This window comes from Somniosus microcephalus, chromosome 17 (assembly GCF_052327205.1).
Source record: "Somniosus microcephalus isolate GS21.2 chromosome 17, FLI_Smic_1.0, whole genome shotgun sequence".
NCBI lineage: Eukaryota > Metazoa > Chordata > Chondrichthyes > Squaliformes > Somniosidae > Somniosus > Somniosus microcephalus.
Window position 1 is genome coordinate 35,826,706 of NC_141003.1, and position 24,176 is coordinate 35,850,881.

The 24,176-nt window shown below is 47.7% G+C and overlaps 1 protein-coding gene across 4 annotated transcripts in view; it reads left to right on the top strand.

Moving 5' to 3' along the window:
• LOC147105635 (mucin-2-like) overlaps window positions 1–24,176 on the top strand; it is a 210,490-nt gene that overhangs the window by 85,255 nt on the left and 101,059 nt on the right. For 3 of the 4 annotated variants that reach the window (XM_086010175.1, XM_086010178.1, XM_086010177.1), the window contains 8 exons: window positions 1,009–1,129; window positions 1,219–1,357; window positions 1,472–1,564; window positions 1,644–1,716; window positions 1,811–1,948; window positions 4,234–4,392; window positions 10,198–10,292; window positions 16,306–16,432. In XM_086010175.1, the coding sequence (XP_085866301.1) occupies window positions 1,009–1,129; window positions 1,219–1,357; window positions 1,472–1,564; window positions 1,644–1,716; window positions 1,811–1,948; window positions 4,234–4,392; window positions 10,198–10,292; window positions 16,306–16,432 (945 nt within the window). The remainder of the gene's footprint in view (window positions 1–1,008; window positions 1,130–1,218; window positions 1,358–1,471; window positions 1,565–1,643; window positions 1,717–1,810; window positions 1,949–4,233; window positions 4,393–10,197; window positions 10,293–16,305; window positions 16,433–24,176) is intronic. The other variant, XM_086010179.1, reaches the window with a different exon arrangement.

A 24,176-nucleotide genomic window follows, 5' to 3' on the forward strand; every position in this document is an offset into this window, starting at 1 on the left:
TCACCACACCGACTGCAGCAGTTCAAGAAGGCGGCTCACCACCACCTTCTCAAGAGCAATTAGGGATGGGTAATAAATGCTGGCCTTGCCAGCGATGCCCACATCCCAAGAACAAATAAAAAATGTTTTGCTCCCCTCCTGTGCTGAAGGTGCTGGGATGCAGCTGAAAATGTAACTTGCTGTTTGTGTTACGCTCGAGCCATTTCCACATTAAAGTTAAGTAGTGCCATTACCCAGATATAGTCCACATGTTCGACCAGAGAGGAAAAGTTTGGTAAACACCCAACTGCCTTAATGTAAATCAATTATTTTGCGAACAGTAAGTCTGCTTGTGAATGTTACCAGCTAAAGAGTGAAATGTAACTGGTTACACTAAAATTAAAAAGCACACTTTAGCCTCCAATCATTGCTGCAATGTTTGCATATGTATAGTTGATTGGCAGCACCTGATCATGTGAGTTAAAAGTTCCACAGTAGTTTTCCAAACATTGATAAGTTAAACATCTGTTGAGCCAGGAAGTTCATTTCATGAATCTGTCTGACAGAACCAAGGGGCCCAATTAGTTTTCAAATGAAAAGGACCGGATCAGGCCATCTGGCAAATTGAGTCTGTCCATCCAAATGTGGCGGAATCACACACACCCTTTACTCGCCCTCAACCATGCAATCTCCTGGGGAGCCAAATAACCAGAGAAACAACCTGTGGCCAATTTAGGAAAAACTCTGGGAAATTCCTCTCTGAGTCCCTAAGGTAATCAAGCATGGCTCTAGGGGCCTACAATAGTCTATTACTCATCAGTAACAACTGACCTTCTAAAACTGGAAATGTCCTTCATCAGCTAAATCTGAAAATCCCAGCCTAAACCCAACACCAAAATCCCAGTTCAAGGGAAGAGACTGTACCAGAACAAGAATATCACTATCAGTGCTACAATTATAAATGAAAACATTGAACTTTGCCTTGGTTATGAATCAATGTACATATAGATTTATTCTGTTCTACGTCAGGCACTGTTCTTGATAACATAAGACGCACCAACAAATGCATCGAAAAATCAAAATGTCCTTGTGAATACAGTGGAAAGATTTATGAAGTTGGAGAGAGCAGACAGACATCCTGCCAGACATGGTAATGGCTCCTAATTCAGCTCACACTAGAACATTCATCAACTGTGTTGTCAAATATTTCACTAAAAACATTGGTCTCTTCTTTTTTAGTGTTTGTAACAGTGGACTATGGGCGTGCTCTCATCGTAGCTGTCCCAGAAGTTGCAAAATAGAAGAAGGAACACATATTACAACATTTGATGGGAAATATTATAATTTGAGAGGAGATTGCTCATACTATGCAGTTATTGTATGTGAGATTTTTTGCTACATTTGTGGTAGACAGTATCTATGATATCCATCCTTGTTTGGCAGAATTTTAAGCTTTATATTTTAAAGTCCAACTTTTTTTAAAACCCCACAGGGAGGAAACTGGTCAGTAAAGGTTGAGATGCATATATGTCAAAAGGCAGTGAAACAGATATGCTTACAACGTGTTATATATTCTCAGGATGAGGTAAGAATTTATGGGTTTTTTTAGTGCTGTATATTACTTGTTTGAATGATCCTAGAAAACTTAATCTTTTTCCTTATAGACCACATATGAATTCAATAACAATGGTGATGTTCATTCTGGTGGAGAAGAAATTACACTTCCTCTAAAACAGGGTAAAAACAAAATTGAAGAAAATTAATTTCTCCTCTTAAACAAAAAACTAACATTGTTCAATCTTAAATTAAACTAGAGTTTTTTATTGCACAGATGGAATAACAATATTTCAACAGTCTTCACACTTCATTCAATTTGCAACAACAGTTGGGCTGACAATGCAAGTGCAGACATCTCCCACTATGCAGCTTTACATTTCACTGCTGGAAGATAAAAAAGGAAGTGTAAAAGGTATGGCTAAATAATTACTTGGCTGCAGACAACATTTAAACTCATTGGCCTAGAAATTGACTATAGCCCCGTTTGGGGCGCCAGCCTCGCCAGGGCGCTAAAAGTAGCGCCCCGGAAGCATTCGCGGCCGCCCGCCGGAAATTCAGTTGGAGCGCCCCAAAGGGAAGCGCGGCGCTACTGGAGGCGCCCCGCATCCCTCTTGGGGCGCTGCGACTGAATATCATTGCGCAACGTGCCGCAGCTCCACACGCTGCGGCACGTCGCGCTGCGGTACTGCAGGCCTTCCTCCCCTTCTTAAAGGGGAGGGGCCTTGTTCAGCGCGATCTGGGGCCCAGCTGGGCCCCCGAGGATCGCGAGTGCCGGCAAAAGAGCCCAGCAGCGAGGAGAAGTGCCGGGCTCTTGGAACACAGCCGGCACGACGCGGGGGGAGGGGGGTGGTCAGAAGGCCGGGGACGGGAGCGCAGAGAGGTACTGGCAGGCGGCCAACAACAAAAATGGCCGCCCCGCACCTCTCTTTTAATTTGCGCCTCTACCGCCGCAGGTACGCCACCCTGAACCGGTTGCACATAGCGTCCGGTGGTAAATCAGGGGGCGCTTCCAAATATCGCGGCCGGGGCGTCAGCGGGGCGCTGCGCACACTGATGACATCATCGGTAGCGGCGCAGCGCTAACAGCTAGCGCCACCACTAGCGTCCTGCTGAATTTAGTGGGAGGCGTGGCCAGTGGCTTGCGACCCACTTAGCGCCCTCTTAAGGTGCTAATGGGTGGTGCAGCCAACTGAATTTCTAGGCCATTAACTGTATACCCCACAATAGCAGTTTCAAGGTAAGTTGTTGTGACAAAAATTGAGTGATTTTGTCCACAGGTCTTTATGTATTGTATAAAATAGTTAAAGAAACCCTTCTGCTGCTGCATTCTAAGACCTTGGCTTTGCTACATTTGTGGTAGACAGTATCTGTGATGTCCATCCTTGAAGCACATCAACAAAAGCCAGTCAAGCTGTTGGTTGCTAACAGACATAGTGACTGAGGAAAAGCAATGGCCCAAGTGCAAGAAACATTTAACATATATTACTGGGCAATTAATCAATGTCACAATCTATTCAGGACGACCTTAGCTTAGACATCCTTGCTCCGCTTAAGGTCATTGACATGGGTGAGTGGGAGGAAACCCATCCAGGATAGGATATGGGCAGCAGTGTTCAGAATGAGCTGAAGTTTTCAGAGGGTGGAGGTCATAATGGCACGGACGAGGGTTTCAGCACCAGATGGGTTGAGGTAGAAGTGGACTGGGAGATGTTATGGAGGTGCAAGTAGGTGTTTGGAAACTCAGCTCCGGGTCAAAGAGGATGCCAAAGTTGTGAACAGTCTGGTGCAGCCTGATACAATGGCCAGGGACAGGTGCAGAACTGCTGACAAGGATTGGCCACAGATGATGGGCTTTGGTCTTCGTAGATTGGGTTTTGGACAAGCAGTCTGACAACACAGAGTCAGGCGAGGGTCAAGAGAGGTGTTGGAGAGGTAAAGTTTGACATACATTTAGAAGCTGACCCCATGTCTGGATGATGCCGCCAAGGGGCAGCATGTAGATGAGAATGTGGAGCGGGGCCAAGGATAGATCCTTGGGTGATTAGAGGCAATGGTGAAGGGGCAGGAAGTGAATCTATTGCTGGAGATGCTCTAGCTATGCTCGGATAGGTAAAAGTGGAACCAACAGAGATCAATCCCACTGAGCTGGACAATGGAGCAGAGACGTTGTATGAGGATGGTGCGGCCAAGCATGTCACAGGTTGCAGAGAGGTTGAGGAGGACAAGGAGGTAAAATGCGCTACAGTCACAGTCACAAAGGGTGTGATTTGTGACGTTGGTTGGGCCCAATTCAGCTCTGTGGCAGGGACAGGAGCCTAATTCAAACATGGAATTATGGGGGGCACGAATTTGGGGGACGACAATGGTTCAAGGACTTTGAAGAGGAAAGGGAGTTTGGAGATGGAGCGGTGATTTTAGAAAGGGACTAATAATAGAAATGAAATTGAAGGCAATTGTACATCAGATATTGGCTATAACAGGGATGGTTTAGACATGAGGCACTGCCAAATATTAAAACAATCAGTGTGATAAAATACTTAATGTCACATTTTGTTCAATACTGTCTGAGGAACAAAGTCTGTAAAATTGTTCAAAGAAACTGGACTATGATTTGATGATCTGGCCTTGTTAAAACAACTGCTCAATCAAATCAAAACATTAGATTTTTGTGATGTTTTGCAATTGTTTATTTCCTAGGCTTATGTGGCAACTTTAATGGCAATGCCGCTGATGACTTCTTGTCTGGGCAAAATGTGGTGGAACAATCGCAGGTGAATTTTGCTCACTCGTGGCGAGCTGACCTTAAATGCAGCCCTCCTGAAACGGAAATTCCCACTTGCGTTAGTTCAGAAAAAGGTAATGCTCTGTTTCGGACCTGATCTGTTATTGTAGTTTCATTTTGTTTTGTAAGTGTGTGGTTGTGTCACAGACCATTATCCTAACATCCCTTCCCCGTTGACTTGGATCATTCTGCTGGCACGAGTGCTTCATCTACAGGATCAAATTCTGGCAAGAATTTTCCACTGGGGCAGAATTGTTTTACAGTATATTTCTAATGAAATCATGAGAAATATCTTGTTAATCTTTGCTAACATGCAAATGCCACCCTAACTGTAAAATAGAACACCTTATTCTCAATCAGTCCTTTATGGGAGGAAAAGATCAACAAAGTGTGTGTAAGTGGCCTGGATCTCACTCTGTGTCAGCAGTGATGGATTGCCATTCGTGCTAAATACATTGCTGCCCATTCTCAACAGTTTTATTCCTGGTCAGCTGTGAAGATAGGAATAAGAGTAGGCCATTCAGCCCATCGAGTCTGTTCCGCCATTCAATTAGATTATGGCTGATGAGTATTTAATTTCCACTAAGCTGTCTTCTCCCATTATGATAGAAATATTTTAGGGCCAACTATGGTGGTAAAAGTGGCGGAATGGCCATCGGAGGAAGATGCGGTGAGGCAACACATGAAAGCTTATGGTTACTGGCTCCCTAGCATGTCATTTGATGCCTTATTGAAAATGGGACTCCCATGTTTAGCAGGAGAGGGCTATTTAAAAAAAAATGCTGGTGGGGATATTCTGCAGACAGGACATTTGTTCCAAATGGCACCATGTGAAATAGGCATCCAGGGTTGCTAGGGAATCAGTTGTGAGCAGTAGTTGATTTCAAGCGTACAGTAAATAAATTGATTCTGCCGCTTTAAAGCCATTTCTTGACAAATTTTTCTTTTGTTTTTTTTTCCGTCTGGCACATAGATTCTCTTGAGGCTTTGTGCCAATTGTCCCACCCCTCCCTCTGCACTGTGACTAGCACCAATGCATTCCCCAATAGGAAATCCCCTGCTTAAGGTGTTTGGAAGAAGGGGAGGACCAACTAAGGTGTGCCAAACAGATCAGGCTGCACATAAGGTGTTCGGTGTCTATTGACTAAAACCCACTGCGGACAGGTGAACCTACCTCACTTTGGAAATTGATTAGTGCGTGCGGAGGCTCCTATTTCTGAAGGAATCTGGGCCCGTTGCTTTTGGCACCACTAAGATAGGCCTGATCAACGTTTCCTCATGAGCACCCACTTTGCAGTATGTCATGGTGGCAGCAACCTTCACAGGTTATTGGAGAGCCTGATGTAATGGGTCTACCACCTGCTGCAAGTACACCTGAGGTCACCATGCAGCAAAGGGCAGGCACATCCAGTGACAGTAACGATAACAGTCAGCTCTGGCCTGATATTTGACTCCATGTTCTTGCAAGACACACTGCAAGGCTGTCCTATCGAGATGATGCAGCGGAGCAGCACAGAGAATGCGCTAATGTCCTTCTAACCATCTCATGCAGCGCCACCTCCACTTCTACGCCCATCAAACAGGGAGTCGGGTGCTGGGCTGCACTGCTTTCCTGCAACTTGTATCTGCATCTTGAGTTTCTTTTCCTTTCATTTTTTGCCTGTCACATGTCTTTGCCTCTTCCCCTTCAGACATGGGAAAGGCTGCCAGTGGGTTGAAGTGCCTTCTGAGCCTTTCCCATGTCTGTAAGGATTTTTCTCACCTTATTCTATCCCTTCCCTTTAACGTGTATCGCTTTCAATTTCACCAACCTGCAATTTTCCATTCCCACCTTTGGTGCACTCCCTCTACATGCCCAAAACTGTATCTGAAGCTGTGCATAATTATGATAATGAACTAACCTTGGAAGGACAATCGATCCATGTTTTGCACTGTTCTGAGCATTCCAAACACTGGAAAAAACTTTTAAAAAACACACAAGTGAAGAGTGAGACAAATTGGCTCATTTAGCTTATAAAATGATTTGCTGAATTACTTTACTTTATGTCAGACTCAGCTGGTGAGTTTAACTAAAGGGAAGATGTAAAAGTATTACCACAGCAGTGAGAGGCGTTTTCTGTCCAGGACCTTGGGTCCAGCAGGCATTGACAGCTTTATTGCATTGTAGCAAGAGAGGGGGGCCTAGGAGCACAGAGGATATAAGCAGGCACATAACTCAGAGCAGGTACCGCTCCAGGCAGCAGATGCACTACAGTAGAGTCAGCTACACTGGCATAGGTGAGGAGCAGTGCCTAAAGCTGCTCCATTATTGTGCTTAACAGCATTGACCGCTTTTGCTCAGCTTGTTTTCAGATATTTTCTCCCAACAATGGTGCCCTCTGAAGCTGAATGACTGCATTTTTCTATTGTGATTGACTAATTCAGTTTTCATTTTTCTGATTAAATTCTTTTCTCACACAACAAATGTTTGAAAGCAACACGTTCCAGAACAGCCATTGGCATTTGAATAACATTGGAGAAAACATGCTTTTTTCTCATTTGTAGTCAAAGGAGGAATTTTGGGCCCAAATCCTTCAGTTACAGTGTCGAACATAGAAACATAGAAAAATAGGAGCAGGAGTAGGCCATTCGGCCCTTCAAGCCTGCTCCGCCATTCACTATGATCATGGCTGATTCTCTATCTCAATACCATATTCCCGCGCTCTCTCCCCATACCCCTTGATGCCCTTGTAGAAACATAGATGATAGGAGCAGGAGTAGGCCATTCGGCCCCTCGAGCCTGTTCCGCCATTTAATGAGATCATGGCTGATCATCCAAATTCAGTACCCTGTCCCTGCTTTCTCACCATATCCCTTGATCCCTTTAGCCTTAAGAAATATATCTAACTCCTTCTTGAATATATTTAATGAATTGGCCTCAACTGCCTTGTGTGGTAGAGAATTCCACAGGTTCACCACTCTGGGTGAAGAAATTCCTCCTCATCTCTGTCCTAAATGGTTTACCCCTTATCCTTAGACTGTGACACCTGGTTCTGGACTCCCCGCCATCGGGAACATCCTTCCTGCATCTAGTTTGTCTAGTCCTGTTAGAATTTTATAAGTTTCAATGAGATCCCCTCTCATTCTTCTAAACTCTAGCAAATATAAGCTTAATCGACCCAATCTCTCCTCATACGTCATTCCTGCTATCCCAGGTATCAGTCTGGTGAATCTTCGCTGCACTCCCTCCATGGCAAGAACATCCTTCCTCAGATAAGGTGACCAAAACTGCACACAATACTCAAGGTGTGGTCTCACCAAGGCCCTGTACAACTGCAGCAAGACATCTTTCGATTAGGCACTTTACAGCCTGCCGGACTCAACATTGAGTACAACAATTTCAGATAATTATCCCTGCCCCCATTTTTCATGCAGTATGATTTTTGCCACTCCCATTTGCAACATTTTATCTTTCCTGCCTCTTACAAAAGTACAGGATGTTCTTTCAATTCCTTCCTCCCCTCCTAACCGCCGCCGCCACCACCCCCCCGTCTCTGCACCTGCTGTTACATCTGTTGCATCTCCAGCTTTTTCCAGTTCTGATGAAGGGTCCCAGACCTGAAACGTTAACTCTATTTCTCTCTCCACGGATGCTGCCTGGCTTGCTGAGTATTTCCAGCATTTTCTGTTGTTATTGCAGCAAGACATCCTTGCTCCTGTACTCGAATCCTTTCGCTATGAAGGCCAACATACCATTTGCCTTCTTAACCGCCTGCTGCACCTGCATGCTTACCTTCAGTGACTGGTGCACAAGGACACCCAGGTCTCGTTGCACTTCCCCTTTTCCCAATCTATTGCCATTCAGATAATAATCTGTCTTCCTGTTTTTGCCACCGAAGTGGATAACCTCGCATTTATCCACTTTGTGTCTAGAAATCTATCTATCTCCTTCTTAAGTATATTCATTGACTTGGCCTCCACAACCTTCTGTGGTAGAGAACTCCACAGGTTCACCACCCTCTGAGTGAAGAAATTTCTCCTCATCTCAGTCCTAAATGTCCTACCCCGTATCATGAGACTGTGACCCCTTATTCTAGACCCCCAGCCAGGGGAAGCATCCTCCCTGCATCCAGTCTGTCCAGCCCTGTCCGAATTTTATACGTTTCAATGAGATCCCCTCTCATTCTTCTAAACTCTAGCGAATACAGGCTTAGTCGACCCAATCTCTCCTCATACAACAGTCCTGCCATCCCAGGAATCAGTCTAGTGAACATTTGCTGCACTCCCTCTATGGCAAGTATATCCTTTCCTAGGTAAGGAGACCAAAACTGCACACAGTACTCCAGGTGTGGTCTCACCAAGGCCCTGTATAACTGTAGTAAGACATCCTTGCTCCTGTACTCAAATGCTCTTACAATGAAGGCCAACATACCATTTGCCTTCCTAACTGCTTGCTGCACCTGCATGTTTGCTTTCAGTGACTGCTATACAAAGACACCCAGGTCCCTTGGTACATCAACATTTCCCAATCTATCACCATTTAAATAATGGCCCAGAAATTCGGGTCGGGGGCTTCCCGTGGGTGCAAGCCCCCGACCTGCACTTACCTTGCGCGCCGGCAGTTGAGCTCTGGGCTCCCGTGGAATTCCGCTCCGGGGCCTGGCCCAGCTGCCGGCGCACTGTGCTTGCGTGTCCCAGGGGCGTAGCTAGTGCGATGCGTCCCCTGGGATCACGTGAGCCATGGGCAGCCAATCGGAGGAGGGAAATGCCCACTCATAAGATTGACAGGAAGACCTGTCTAAACTTATGAGTACTCCGGCACCAAAATAGTAGTAAATCTTCAAATAAATTGTTAAAAATCATCACACTTTTTAAATAAACTATAAATTACATTAAATAACTATTTTAAACAATAATTTAAATTTTTGAAAACATTTTTTTATAAAAAAAGGGGCTAAAAATAAACTTACCTTGCTTTAAAGTATTTAAAAATAATAAAGCTGTGGAAAAAATGTTTTAATTTTAATTAATTGACCACTTACCTTTTAAAATGCAGGCCTTACGCCTGGTTTTTACATTTCTAAAATCTAAAGACTTACTTTTTTTTTACAGGTTTTTCCGTGAGGGTAAGTTCAAAGCACACGCACAGACTCCCGCGTGCACGCGTTCGACCTCTGAACCCCTTCTTTCAGAGGAACGGAAGTGCCGGTTTCCCGCGCATGCAAGAAACCGGCACTTCCATCGGGTCCTCGCGTGAGTACCCCGTGCGTACTCACGCGTTGGGACCCGAATTTCTGGGCCATTACTCTGACTTTCTGTTTTTCCTACCGAAGTGGATAACTTCACATTTATCCACATTATACTGCATCTGCCACGTATTTGCCCACTCACTCAACTTGTCTAAATCACCTTGAAGCCTCTTTGCATCCTCCTCACAACTCCCAATCCCACCTAGTTTCGTGTCGTCAGCAAACTTGGAAATATTACATTTGGTTCCCTCATCCAAATCATTGATATATATTGTGAATAGCTGGGGCCCAAGCACTGATCCCTGCGGTACCCCACTAGTCACCGCCTACCACCCCGAAAAAGACCCATTTATTCTTACTCTCTCTTTCCTGTTTGTTAACCAATTTTCAATCCATGCCAGTATATTACCCCCAATCCCATGTGCTTTAATTTTGCACACTAACCTCTTATGTGGACTTTATCAAAGGCGTTCTGAAAATCCAAATACACCACATCCACTGGTTCTCCCTTATTTACGTCTCAAAAATATTATTGACTCAGGCATAATTTATTCTCACTATATCTGTGTTAAATTAAGTTGCTGATAATATCTGAATGCAATGTATTCAATTGTTGAATATAAGCAATCACATTTTCAAATTATATTACAGATTACTATGCAAAAGAACATTGCTCCGAGCTGATAAAACGCGATAGTGTTTTTGCTAACTGTCATTCTACAGTAGATTACATCAAATACTATGAGGTAAGTATGAATATTTTGCAAACATGTGTAAATGGAAACCTTTCCTAATCAAAGTCAAATGAAAAGTTACGCAGTCTATATTTAACATCTGTGGAAGATTTAATAGGGACATGAATTAAACTAAAGGTAAAATCTGTCTGATAATCCTTTCATAAATCACTTGCAGTAAGATATATACAAAATTTAAAAAATCAAGCATTCATTGTATAAGGGGCAATATTCCTTCAGTCACATTAATATAATTATTGGTCTATTAGAGCTAGGACCACTATTAAATCATCTAGTCATACAATTATCAAAAATGCTTCATGGGATGATTATTAAGCTTTTAGTCAGGATTAAAAAAATATTTGATTAGTAATAGATATGTACAATATATATATATTTACAAATATAAAACTTCCATTTGCTTAAAACTCAATGAGAATGTTTTTTTATAAAATGAGGAATTGTGCCAGTCAAGAAAAAAAGGCATTTAACTGAGACTCCTAGGGCTGGATTTTGATACTGGAGGCGTGTAGGAGGCGGGACTACAACTTTTGGGATTGTAGTCCCGCCTCCATCGAGTTGTGGCCAACCCACTCAATTTTCATTTGATTGACCTTGTTGAGCTCGCCCAGCAGGCTCAGCAGGCCAATTAATGGCCACCCGGCAACAGGTGACGTCACAGATTGACATTTCATCTGTCAAGAGCTTTTTGACAGATGAAATATCAGCGTTTGACAGCTCTTTGAAGCTGTCAACACTGACAATCTGTACACTAAGTTAATTCCTTCCTCTCAGGCTGATTTAGAGATCTCTCCAGAACAGAAAGCTGAATGCTGCAACTTTTGACAGCTCGCGGCCATTCTGCTTTCTGTGCCGATGTGATAAGGGACTCCCGAGACCTGAAGGAAGGAAGGCTGTAGAGGTAAGTAAAGGAATTAAACTTCTTTAAACACTTTACACACACCAAACACACTTACCTCTGCACTCATGCACCCATCACTCACCTGAACACCGGACATCTCAAACCCTCCAAGCCCTTCAGCCCGACGGTCCGCCTCGCTAACTTGGCGTGGTTTGGAGCCGTTGGGAATCCCACACTTCAGGAATAAAAATAGGGATTAGGCTAAAAACTGCCTGTTAACTACCTGTTAACAGGCAGTTAATTGGCACTAATCCCCTTCCCACCTCAGGTAGGCGGGTCCTAGCACAAGTTAGGTATCCTGCTCCTTTGAAACTGGCATGGAGGTGGGTTGGGGGGCGGGATTGGTTCATGCCCCCCGATTTTGTGATTTTAACCCCCCACACGCCTCCAATCGCGCCTCCACGGCCCAATGAAAATCCTGCCCCTAATGTTTTTATGCAGACAATATCATGCAGAAACAGCTAAAATATTTGGGCAACTCATAAAGGGCAAACTATAAGGACAGTTAATTTACTGAACTAAAAACTCAGGACACTATGTTGAAAATTAATTTTCCCCCCAGCTAAAGCTGCAATAGTAGTAAAATTCCTAAGAACTCAAGGGAGATAAAATAAATCACTCACTTATTATAAACCTATTTCAAACTAATTAGACCTGCTTTGTTAGTCACATCACACTGTTACATTTACTGTAAATGTAATTATTCTGGTACAAAAGACTCCCAGAATACCACACCAGGATGGATTGTGGGGAAAAATGGAATGGAAGTAATCAAAAACTCTACAAAATAACTGGTAGAAAATGAAAGAGGCCTACCGCGAGGTCTCCAGAGCGCCCGCCTGTTTCAAGCGATAGGCCCTTTTTAATATGTAAATCAGGACCCTATGACGTAAATAGGACCTCGATTGCCATTTTAAGTTGTAACTGGTCAGAGCCTGCACTGTAAGTGTCGTATTATTTTCGTGGGCCCCTGAGGAGAAGGAGAGCTCACAAAAATAATCTGGGCCGCTGCTGTTCCGGGACCCCCACCCTCCATAATTGTGACCCCCCTCACAACTTAACTTGCGGGCAGCCATCCCAGCCTGATCTTGAGGCCTCAATCTGGCGAGTTGCATTGGGACGCCTGATTGGTGCCCAGCAGCTCAGCTGGAAAATTTAAATGAGGCCGGGGCCTCAAAACCGCAGAGACTTCTTCACCACTGATTGGTTGCCCAATAGTCGAATTCGACTCCTTTGTGTTTTAAAAGGCTATGACCTATTCACTCCTAGTATGTGCTGGCATTAATAGAAAAGCAAAATACTGTGGATGCTGGAAATCTGAAATAAAATCAGAAAATGCTGGAAATACTCAGCAGGTCAGGCAGCACCTGTAGAGAGAGAAACAGAGTTAATGTTTCAGGTCGATGACCCTTCGTCAGAACTGGAAAAAGCTGGTGATGAAACAGGTTTTTAAGCAAGTGCAGGGGCAGGGAAAGGGGGGAGGGGAGGAAAGAACAAAAGGGAAGGTCTGGGATAGGATGGAAGGCAGGAGAGATTAAGAGATGGTGCAAGGCAAAAGGAGATGGTAATAGGACAAGTTAAGAAAAAAGAGATGGCTCCAGATGAAGTGTAAATGGCTCTGGTAGAATGATCGACAGCTGCCATGTGGAAGAGAGAAAAAATAAATAAATGGAAAAAAAATGATAGTGGCAGAAGTTACGGTCTGAAATTGTTGAACTCTATATTGAGTCCAGAAGGCTGTAAAGTGCTTAATCGAAAGATGAGGCGCTGTTCCTCGAGCTTACACTGAGCTTCATTGGAACAGTGTAAGAGGCCGAAGACGGTGAGGTCTGAGTGGGAGTGGAGCGGAGAATTAAAGTGACAGGCGAGCGGAAGCTCGAGGTCACCCTTACGGACTGAACAGAGGTGTTCCACAAAGCAGCCACCCAGTCTGCGTTTGGTTTCCCCAATGTAGAGGAGACCACATCGTGAGCAGTGAATACAGTATACTAAATTGCAGGAAGTACAAGTAAGTCACTGTTTCACCTGGAAGAAGTGTTTGGGGCCCTGGATAGTGGGAAGGGTGGAGGTATAAGGGCATGTGTTACATCTCCTGCGCTTGCACGGGAAGGTGCCGGATGAAGGGGAAGTGGTGTTGGGGGTGATAGAGGAGTGGACCAGGGTGTCGCGGAGGGAGCGGTCCCCTCGGAATGCTGACAGGGGAGGTGAGGGGAAGATGTGTTTAGTGGTGGGATCACGCTGGAGGTGGCGGAAATGGCACCAGAAAAAGAGGTGAGGGAGGGGACCTGAGTAGGACAGGAACAAAGAATGTTCCACATATCCCACGAAAATGCAGGCATAGCTGGGACACATGCAGGTTCCCATAGCAACACCTTTAATTTGGAGGAAGTGAGTGGAGTCAAAGGAGAAGTTGTTCAATGTGAGAACAAGTTCAGCCAAGCAGAGGAGGGTGGTGGTGGATGGGGACTGGTTGGGCCTCTGTTCAAGGAAGAAGCGGAGCGCCCTCAGGCCATCCTGGTGGGGGATGGCGTTGTAGAGGGATTGGACGTCCATACTGAAAAGCAGACGGTTGGGGCCAGGAATCTGGTAAAGTGGCGGAGGGCGTCGGAAGAGTCGCGCATGTAGGTGGGAAGAGACTGGACAAGGGGAGAAAAGATAGAGTTGAGATAGGAAGAGATAAGTTCCGTGGGCCAAGAACAGGCTGAAACGATGGGTCTACCAGGCCAGTCCTGTTTGTGGATCTTAGGAAGGCGGTAGAAGCGGGCTGTGCGGGGTTGGGAACTATGAGGTTGGCGGCCGTGGAGGGAAGATCTCCAGAGGAGATGAGGTCAGTGACGGTCTGGGAAACGGTGACTTGATGTTCAGTAGTGGGGTCAAGGCCTTGGACAACGTGGACCACTTTCCATACCTCGGGAGCCTCCTGTCAACAAGGGCAGACGTCGATGACGAAGTCCAACACCGCCTTCAGTGTGCCAGTGCAGCCTTTGGTCACCTGAGGAAGAGAGTGTTTGAAGACCAGGACCTCAAAACCGGCACTAAGCTCATGGTCTACAGAGCAGCAGTGATACCCGCCCTGCTGTATGCCTGAGAGACATGGACCATGTACAGCAGGCAGCTCAAAGCACTGGAGAGGTACCACCAACGCTGCCTCCGCAAAATCCTGCAAATCCATTGGCAGGATAGACGCACCAACGTCAGTGTTCTTGCTCAGGCCAACATCCCCACCATTGAAGCTTTGACCACAGCTCTGATGGACGGGTCACATTGTCCGCATGCCCGATACGAGACTCCCAAAACAAGCACTCTGTTCGGAGCTCCGGCACGGCAAGAGAGCCACAACTGGGCAGAGGAAACGCTTCAAGGACACCCTCAAAGCCTCCTTCAAAAAGTGTAACATACCCACCGACACCTGGGAATCCCTGGCCCAAGACCACACAAAGTGGAGGAAAAGCATCCGGGAAGGCGCTGAACACCTCAAGTCTCTTCGCGGGAGCAAGCAGAAGCCAAGCGCAGGCAGTGCAAGGAGTGCACGTCAACCCAAGCACCCCACCCACCCGTCCCTTCAACCACCGCCTACCCCACCTGTGACAGAGACTAGGTCCCGCATTGGACTCATCATTTTAAATCTGGAAGCAAGTCATCCTCGGTTCCGAGGGACTGCCTAAGAAGAAGAATAGTGGGGTCATGGTCTAGGGGGAGGTAGGTGGAGGTGTCGGAGAGTTGGCGTTCAGCCTCCGCTAGGTAGAGGTCGGTTCACCACACAACAACAGCACCACCCTTGTCAGCAGGTTTAATGACAATGTTGGGGTTAGATCTGAGAGAATGGAGTGCTGTAAGTTCAGAGGGAGGTAGGTTGGAGTGAGTGAGGGGAGCACAGAAATTGAGATGGCCGATGTCACACTTTTGCAATAAAAAGATCTAGAGAGGTTAAGAGGCCAGAGGGAGGGGTCCAGGTGGAACGAGAATTCTGAAAATGGGAGAAAGGGTCAGCTGTGCGGGGGAAGACTCCTGGCCAAAGAAGTGGGCACGGAGACGAAGGTGGCGGAAAAAGAGCTTAGCATCATGCCGAGCTCGAAATTCATTGAGATGGGGGCGTAAGGGGATGAACCTCAGGCCCTTGCTAAGGACTGATCGTTCAGGGTCAGAGAGGGGAAGGTCAGAAGGGATAGTGAAAATGCGGCAGAGAGTGAGATTGGAGTAAGGGATGGGGTCAGAGGAAAGTGAAGGGGAAGAAGGTTCCGGAGGGGTGTTGGTGTCCAATTATTCTCACATTGAACAACTTCTCCTTTGACTCCACTCACTTCCTCCAAATTATAGGTGTTGCTCTGGGAACCCACATGGGTCCCAGCTACACCTGCCTTTTCATGGGATATGTGCAACATTCTTTGTTCCAGTCCTACTCAGGTCCCATCCCTCACCTCTTTTTCCGGTACATTAATGACTGTATCGGTGCTGTTTCCTGCCCCCGCTTGAACTAGAAAATTTCATTCACTTTGCTCCCAATTTCCACCCTTCCCTCACCTTCACATGGTCCATCTCTGACTCTTCATTTCCCTTCCTCGACTTCTCTGTCTCCATTTCTGGGGATAGGCTATTGACAAACATTCACTGCAAGCCCACTGACTCCCACAGCTACCTAGACTACACTTCCTCCCACCCAGCTTCCTGTAAGGACTCTATTCCATTCTTCCAGTTTCTCCGTCTCCGCTGCATCTGCTCTGACAATGCCACCTTCCATACCAGTGCTTCCAACATGTCTTCCTTTTTCCTCAACCGAGGATTCTCCTCTACTGTGGTTGACATGGCCCTTATCACAGTCCTTCCCTTTTGTTCTTTCCTCCCCTCTCCCCTTTCCCTGCCCCTGCACTTGCTTAAAAACCTGTTCCATCTCCAGCTTTTTCCAGTTCTGACGAAGGGTCATCGACCTGAAACGTTGACTCTGTTTCTCTCTCCACAGATGCTGCCGGACCTGCTGAGTATTTCAAGCATTTTCTGTTTTTATGTTCTGCCATTGTTATCTCTAGATTTCAGTTTGCAAAATATACATGAATTTAGCAAAGATTAATGAAGAAAATGCTTGTTTTAATTGTGCTTGTTTTAAAGATGTGTAAGGATTCCGTATGCAACTGTCAGAATATTGATCACTGTATCTGTGCTGCATTGGGGGCATACGTTCATGCATGTGCTGCAAGAGGTGTCATACTGAGGAAATGGACTGGAAGAGTTTGCAGTAAGTTGAGATCTTTACCTTTCATTGAATTTCACACTATTTTCTGCAGACAGAATCAGTTGCTTGAAAACAGTTTATAAAATTTACAAATGAATGGAAGTGTATCAGCACAACTCCTGAAGATTTGAAATCAACCCAGCATCTTATCTGTTTTGTTTATTGCTGCTTCACACTGATTGGACACGGTGAGTGATGCACTATCAATTGCTACAAAAGACTGGAGATTGAGAAAGTAATAAACAGGCTTTTATTACCAAAGAACAGAGCATGCCTCTTGTGGTTGCCTGGTATCCAAAAGGGCCGGAGGCTGCCGAGCAGCGACCTTTATACCCAGCCATGAGGGTGGAGCCAGGGGCGGAGTCAGCTGAGGCATGCACAGACAAGTACAACAATATGCAAGAGTGAACAACAGTACTAACAGTGAACAACAGTACTAACAACAGTGGTGAACAACAATACTAACAACAGTGGTTTACCACATTCACCCCTTGTTTAGAATTGAGTCCGGCGGGGTGAAGTGCACTAAAAATTTGTGTACTGAAGTCTATCAGGAGGCCTTGTAAGCCGTCCTGAGCGTCGCAGCAGCGGCGGTGATGGTGCAGCATCCAACGTTGAACCCGGTGTCTCGTTCAGAGGAGGTGCAGCAGGTGGCGGACCCTGGGGCTGCTGCATGCCGTCTACAGGGGTCAGAGCATGGGTAATGGGAGGTAGCGATGGTGGTCTCTCAGAGGCACCCGAAGGTGTGAGGTCTCGTGCGGGGACTGTGTCCTGGGGGTAGGCAGGAGTAGCGGTGGGTGGCGAAGAGGGTGTTTCAGGAGCACCCGCAGGTGCGAGGTCTCGAATGGAGACTGTGTCCTCCCACCCGTCCGGGTACACCACGTAAGCATACTGCGGGTTGGCGTGGAGGAGGCTCACCCTCTCGACCAGGGGGTCCGCCTTATGGGTCCTCACGTGCTTCCGCAGTAGGACGGGACCTGGAGAAGTCAGCCATGTTGGTAGCGAAATCCCCGACGTGGACTTCCTGGGGAAGGAGAACATTCTCTCGTGAGGAGTGGCATTGGTGGGTGTACAGAGCAGCGACTGAATGGAATGGAGCGCCGCAGGGAGGACCTCCTGCCAGCGGGAGGTCGGAAGGCCCTTAGATTTTAAGTTTAAAAGGACTGCCTTCCAGACTGTCGCATTCTCCCTTTCCACCTGGCCGTTACCCCGGGGGTTGTAGCTGGTGGTCCTGCTTGTAGCAATGCCTCTCGCGAGCAGGTACTGCCGAAGTTCGGCGCTCATAAAAGATGAGCCCCTGTCGCTATGGATATAGCTAGGGAAACCGAACAATGCGAAGAGGTCATTCAGACATTTAATGACCGTGGCACTGGTCATGTCCGAGCAAGGGATGGCAAACGGGAAACGGGAGTACTCATCAATTATATTGAGGAAGTACACATTGCGGTCAGAGGAGGGGAGGGGCCCTTTAAAATCGATGCTCAGCCGCTCGAAGGGGCGCGTGGCTTTGATCAGGCTCGCTCTGTCTGGCCTATAAAAATGCGGCTTGCACTCGGCACAGATCTGGCAGTTCCTGGTCATGGTCCTGACCTCCTCGATGGAGTAGGGCAGGTTACGGGATTTGATAAAATGGAAGAACCTGGTGACCCCCGGGTGGCAGAGGTCATTGTGGAGGGTCTGTAATCTATCAACCTGCGCGTTGGCGCACGTACCACGTGATAGGGCATCTGGGGGCTCATTGAGTTTCCCGGGCCGGTACAAGATATCGTAATTGTAGGTGGAGAGTTTGATTCTCCACCTTAATATCTTGTCATTCTTGATTTTGCCCCGCTGCTTATTATGAAACATAAAAGCTACTGAACGCTGGTCAGTGAGCAGGGTAAATCGTTTTCCGGCCAGGTAATGCCACCAATGTCGCACGGCTTCCACAATGGCCTGGGCCTCCTTTTCGACAGAGGAGTGTCGAATCTCGGGGCCCTGGAGGGTCCTTGAGAAAAAGGCCACGGGTCTCCCCGCCTGGTTAAGGGTTGCAGCTAGGGCAAAGTCGGATGCGTCGCTCTCCACTTGAAAAGGGAGGGACTCATCCACAGCGTGCATTGTGGCCTTTGCAATATCGCTTTTTATGAGAGTGAAGGCTGCACAGGCCTCTGCTGTCAGGGGGAAGGAGGCGGACTTGATGAGGGGTCGGGCTTTATCCGCATAGTTGGGCACCCACTGAGCATAGTAGGAGAAAAACCCCAGGCATCTCTTCAGTGCTTTCTGGCAGTGGGGGAGGGGGAGCTCCATAAGAGGGCGCATTCTATCGGGGTCTGGGCCGATGACTCCGTTCTCCACTACGCAGCCAAGAATAGCAAGGCGCTTAGTACGAAACATACATTTGTCTTTGTTGTATGTGAGATTCAGCCGCTGGGCCGTCCGGAGGAATTTCCCTAGATTAACGTCGTGGTCCTGCTGGTCGTGGCCGCAGATGGTGACGTTGTCTAGATATGGGAAAGTGGCCTGGAGCGCGTTCTGGTCAACCATCCGGTCCATCTCCCGTTGGAAGACAGAAACTCCGTTGGTGACGCCGAAGGGAACTCTGAGAAAGTGATAGAGCCGACCGTCAGCTTCAAAAGCTGTGTACTGGCGGTCCTCAGCCCTGATGGGGAGCTGGTGATATGCCGACTTCAGATCAATCGTCGAGAACACCTTGTATTGTGCTATCTGATTGACCATGTCAGATATGCGGGGGAGTGGGTATGCATCCAACTGGGTGTAGCGATTGATCGTCTGGCTGTAGTCAATAACTAGGCGCTGTTTTCCACCAGTCTTCACCACCACCACTTGTGCTCGCCATGGGCTATTGCTGCTCTCGATAATCCCTCCCTTCAGGAGTCTCGCTACCTCGGATTTAATGAAACCCCTATCCCCGGCACTGTAACGCCTACTTTTGGTAGCGATGGGCTTACAGTCGCGGGTGAGGTTAGCGAACAAGGAGGGGGGGGAGACTTTAAGGGTGGAGAGGCTGCAAATGGCGCGCGGCGGGCGATTTAAAAACTGCTGGCTGCAGACCGTGAGAGGGGGGAGGGGTCCACCGTACGCTAAAGTGACACTCTTAAGGTGGCACTGAAAATCCAACCCCAGTAGGACGGCAGCGCAGAGATCGGGCAGGACCAGAAGTTTAAAATTTTTGTATTCAGTACCTCGCACTGAAAGAGTCACCATACAGTAGCCACCGACTTCCGCTGACTGGGCTTTGGAAGCCATAGAGATGCGATGACGCGTCGGCAGGACCGGGAGAGAGTAACTGCGCACCGTGTCGGGGTGTATAAAACTCTCCGTGCTCCCGCTGTCAAAAAGGCAGGTAGTGGCGCGGCCGTTTACCGTAATGTCCATCATGGACCTGGACAGTTGATGCGGGAGAGATTGATCCAGCGTCACGGAAGCCAGCGTATGTTCAAGCGCGTCGATGCGGTCATCCGATGAGGCGGTGGTGGAGTCCGGGTCCCCCGTAACCGAAGTCGGAGGCGTCCAAGATGGCGGACAAAATGGCGGCGCCCACGGTCCCGATCCCCACGTGGCTGGGGGAGCCCAAGATGGCAGGCAAGATGGCTGCGCCCACGGTTCGCACGCGGCGCTGCTGGCGTTAGCGGTCTTCCCTTTGCAGGCGCTAACGTAGTGACCTTTCTTCCCGCAGCTGGAGCAGGTAGCATTCTTCGCGGGGCAGCGTGCTCTAGGGTGTGTAGCTTGGCCACAAAAATAGCATTTTTGTGCCTTGGACATCGCTGCAGCAGTCGGAGGTGGCGGTCCCATGGCCCAAGATTGCGGCGTCCACGGCGTGGGGCGATTAGGGGAGAAAGCGTCCATATTTCTGTGGGCCGCGTCGAGCGAGAGCACGAGGGACACTGCCTTTGTCAGGTCTATTTCACCCTTCTCCAGCAGCCTCTGCCGGGAGTAGTCGGACCTTAGACCCGCAACGAAAGCGTCTCGTATCAGTCCCTCCGCATGTGCCGCGGCCGATACTTCCCTGCAGTCGCAGCCGCGTCCGAGTACCCGCAGTGCCCGTAGGAAGGCCTCCACTGATTCCCCGGGCTGCTGTCTGCGAGATCTTAAAAGGTGCCTGGCATAGACCGTGTTAACCGGGCGTGCATACTGCCCTTTCAGTAGGTCGATAGCCGCCGCGTAGGTCGTCGCATCTTGGATTAAAGTATAGACTTGGTGGCTCACCTTCGAGGCCAGGATTTCCAGTTTATTTTCATCAAGAGTCACGGTCGAGGCTTCCAGATACGCCTCAAAGCAACGCAGCCATTGTGCGAATTTAGGCGACGAACCCGCTTCTTGGGGGTCTAGGTCCAGGCATGTTGGTCTGAGGGCTCGCAGCAGCACCTGCTGCTCAGCGTTTTGTGCCATCGGTTGATCAGCATCCGCAGCCAACATTTAACTTTGGTAATAAAATTGATGCACTATCAATTGCTACAAAAGACTGGAGATTGAGAAAGTAATAAACAGGCTTTTATTACCAAAGAACAGAGCATGCCTCTTGTGGTTGCCTGGTATCCAAAAGGGCCGGAGGCTGCCGAGCAGCGACCTTTATACCCAGCCATGAGGGTGGAGCCAGGGGCGGAGTCAGCTGAGGCATGCACAGACAAGTACAACAATATGCAAGAGTGAACAACAGTACTAACAGTGAACAACAGTACTAACAACAGTGGTGAACAACAATACTAACAACAGTGGTTTACCACAGTGAGCATTGAGTCAACTAACCTCTTGAGGATGATTTCAGATCCCTGTGGTAATTTCTATCTCATCCATGGAATGTGTGTACCTCCTGTTTGTATTTCTGACCTACAGTACCTTGCTTTTATTCAATATTGAACTTCATTTGCACAGGTACAAAACCTATCAAGCTCTATTTGTAAGATCTTGGCTGATCATTTGAGTCCACCATTGTGCTCAGAATAAGATGTTTGTCAGGATTTTGCTCTTTTTGAAGAAACCTAGATTATGGGCTAAGACCAACAGGCCTCGATTTTAAGTGAATGAGAGGTTAGCCCGAGGCAAAGGAGACCCAATGTTTCCTTGTGGGGCCTGGAGGAATAATCCTGCTCCTCCAGGCCCATAAGGAAAGTTTAAAAAAATGTAAACCTTGCTGGGCCTCTTCTAGCCCTCGATGCAGCTCCTGGCAGTTTTGGCCTGTCGAAACCACCAGTGCTCCCCGCTCAGGCCTCAGGCTAAAATTGCAGTTTAGTCCCAATAATATCATTGGGACCCGATCTGCATATTTAAACCAGGACCCTGATGCCTTCTGGTGGGCGTCCTGCGCAACTGCTGAAAACATTGGGATCCCAGGGGGTAAGTTGGTGCCATTATTTTAACTGCCCCACCATCCAGTTTCCACCAGGCTGGGGGGGACTTCAAATTGAGGCTTCGTGTAGGACATCGTCAAGGTTGGAAAGAGCAGACTAAAAGGAATGGTAAATCAAATAATAAAGATTAGGTGATGGGTTTTAGATGCCTGTAGATTGTAAGAGGAGGGGAAGACAGACTTCTGCACATTTTAAGTCTTTCAAGAAAGAGACTGTGCAACAAGTCATCATTTTAACATTATGAAGATGGAGGGAGGTGGAAGACCATTTAAGATTGTCTATCTTGAGCTTAGAAAATAAAGGCACCATTTGTCTCCTTCATTGTGCTTGGAGACACTTAGGCCGCGATTTTGCCGGCGCTCAGAGGGTGGGTTTGGAGGCGGGTCAGAGGTTAAATTCATTTTGATTGACGGTGGGTGCCCAACCCGCCGTCAACTCGCCTCCATGCAACTTTGCAAAGTGTTGGGCCTGGGAGTCCCGATCAAACCCACCACCAAACAGCAGGAGAGGCACTTTAGGCAGTTAACAGCTTGTTAACTGCCTACATAATCCCATTTTAGTAGGCTCGTCCCATTTTACGACATTTTTAGCGTGTTCCATGCCATCCGCAAAACAAGCCAGCTGATTGTGCCAGGTTTAGCAACAACGTGAATTCTTGACAGCTGCACCTGCAGCATAAAAGCGGACCTGTAACATGGTTGACTTTCAGATGACAGAACTTTGTTTTTTGAGGTGTTGGAACACTTTTTGCAGGTCTATTGAGCTCGTAAGTGGTTAACCTGAGATCCATATGCACTGTGACCCCCTTGGAAAACCCTCTCCCCACATTGCCTGAGCGCTTATAACATCTATTCCTCAACTGAGATATATACCAGCGGAATGGGAACCATTTATACCCTCTCATCCTGGTCCTCAGAACTGGAGGAAGAGCAGCCGCGGCAGCAGCAGAGCCAGGCACAACAGCAGCAGCAACAACAGGAGTGCCAATCTCCTCCTCACCCACCTGATGCTGCACAGGACAGTGGGCGTCAGTGCAGGGCTGCACCTCGCCACAGGAAATACCCCAACACAGGGTTTACAGGCCAAGGATGAGCTTCCTCAACATGACTGAGCAGCAGTGCCAAAGGAGGTTGAGACTTTCGTGAGAGGGAGTCGCTGACATCTGCACAATGCTGCACCAACATCTGGAGCCCAGAGGAGTGGGTGGACACTCCTTACCAGTGGCTGTCAAAGTCACCACCGCCCTCAATTTTTTGCTTCAGGGTCCTTCCAGGGATCATCAGCAGACATCAGCGGCATCTCCCAGTCGGCCGCACACACTTGCATCACACAGGCTACGTATGCCCTCCTTGCAAAGGCACCCAATTACATCCATTTCTCCACGGATGAAGCAAGTGTAACTGTGCGTGTGGTTGGCTTTGCAAATATGGCAGGCTTGCAAAGGGTGCAGGGCGTCGTAGACTGCACACATGTGGCTATTAGGGCACCCCTTCACAACCCAGCTGTATTTGTCAACCGCAAGGGCTTCCACTCCCTTAACGTCCAGCTGGTGTGTAACCACAGGAAGAACATTATGCATGTTTGCGCCAAGTTCCCTGGCAGTTGCCATGACTTGTTCATCCTGCGGCAGTCTACTGAGCCTCAGCTCTTCAATCCGCCAACCCAACTTTCCGGATGTCTACTTGGAGATGAGGGCTATCCCCTGAAGACGTGGCTAATGACGCCGTTGAGGAGGCCATCAAACGAAGCTGAGGAGCGCTACAATGCGAGCCACATTTCCACCAGAGCCATCATCGAGCAAGCCATCGGCTTGCTCAAAATGAGATTCAGATGCCTCGACAGACCAGGTGGAGCCCTACAGTACTCACCAGCCAGGGTCTCCAGAATCATTGTGGTCTGCTGTGCACTGCACAACATCGCACAGCAGCATGGCTTAGCGTTGCCTGAGGAACAAGTGACGCAGCGCACAGCCTCCTCTTCAGAGGAGGAGGAACATCTTGCGGAGGCGGATGTGCCAGTTCCACCAGCACGTGAGCACATTGCTGGCTGTGATGCAAGGGATGCCCTAATCCATGCCAGATTTGCTTAAGTTTACAAAGCAAACACATGTGGCTGCCACCTTCTTAACACACCATATACCCTCTGTACAATAAACTGTGGGTTCCTATCACTCTCACCACCATCATTACAGATGAAAGGCGCCCTGACACTTCACTGTGACACTTCCAGTTCTGGGCACACATAGGCCAACTCTTTGAATGTTTGCCATCGCATTTCTTTATTACAATTTGTATTACATCAAAACATCCAAGTGACTACCCTTGTGCCTACTTGTGCGTTAACTTTCTCTTATGCGTGCTTCCCCTGTGGCTTCAGCAGATGTGGAGGCACCTTGCTCA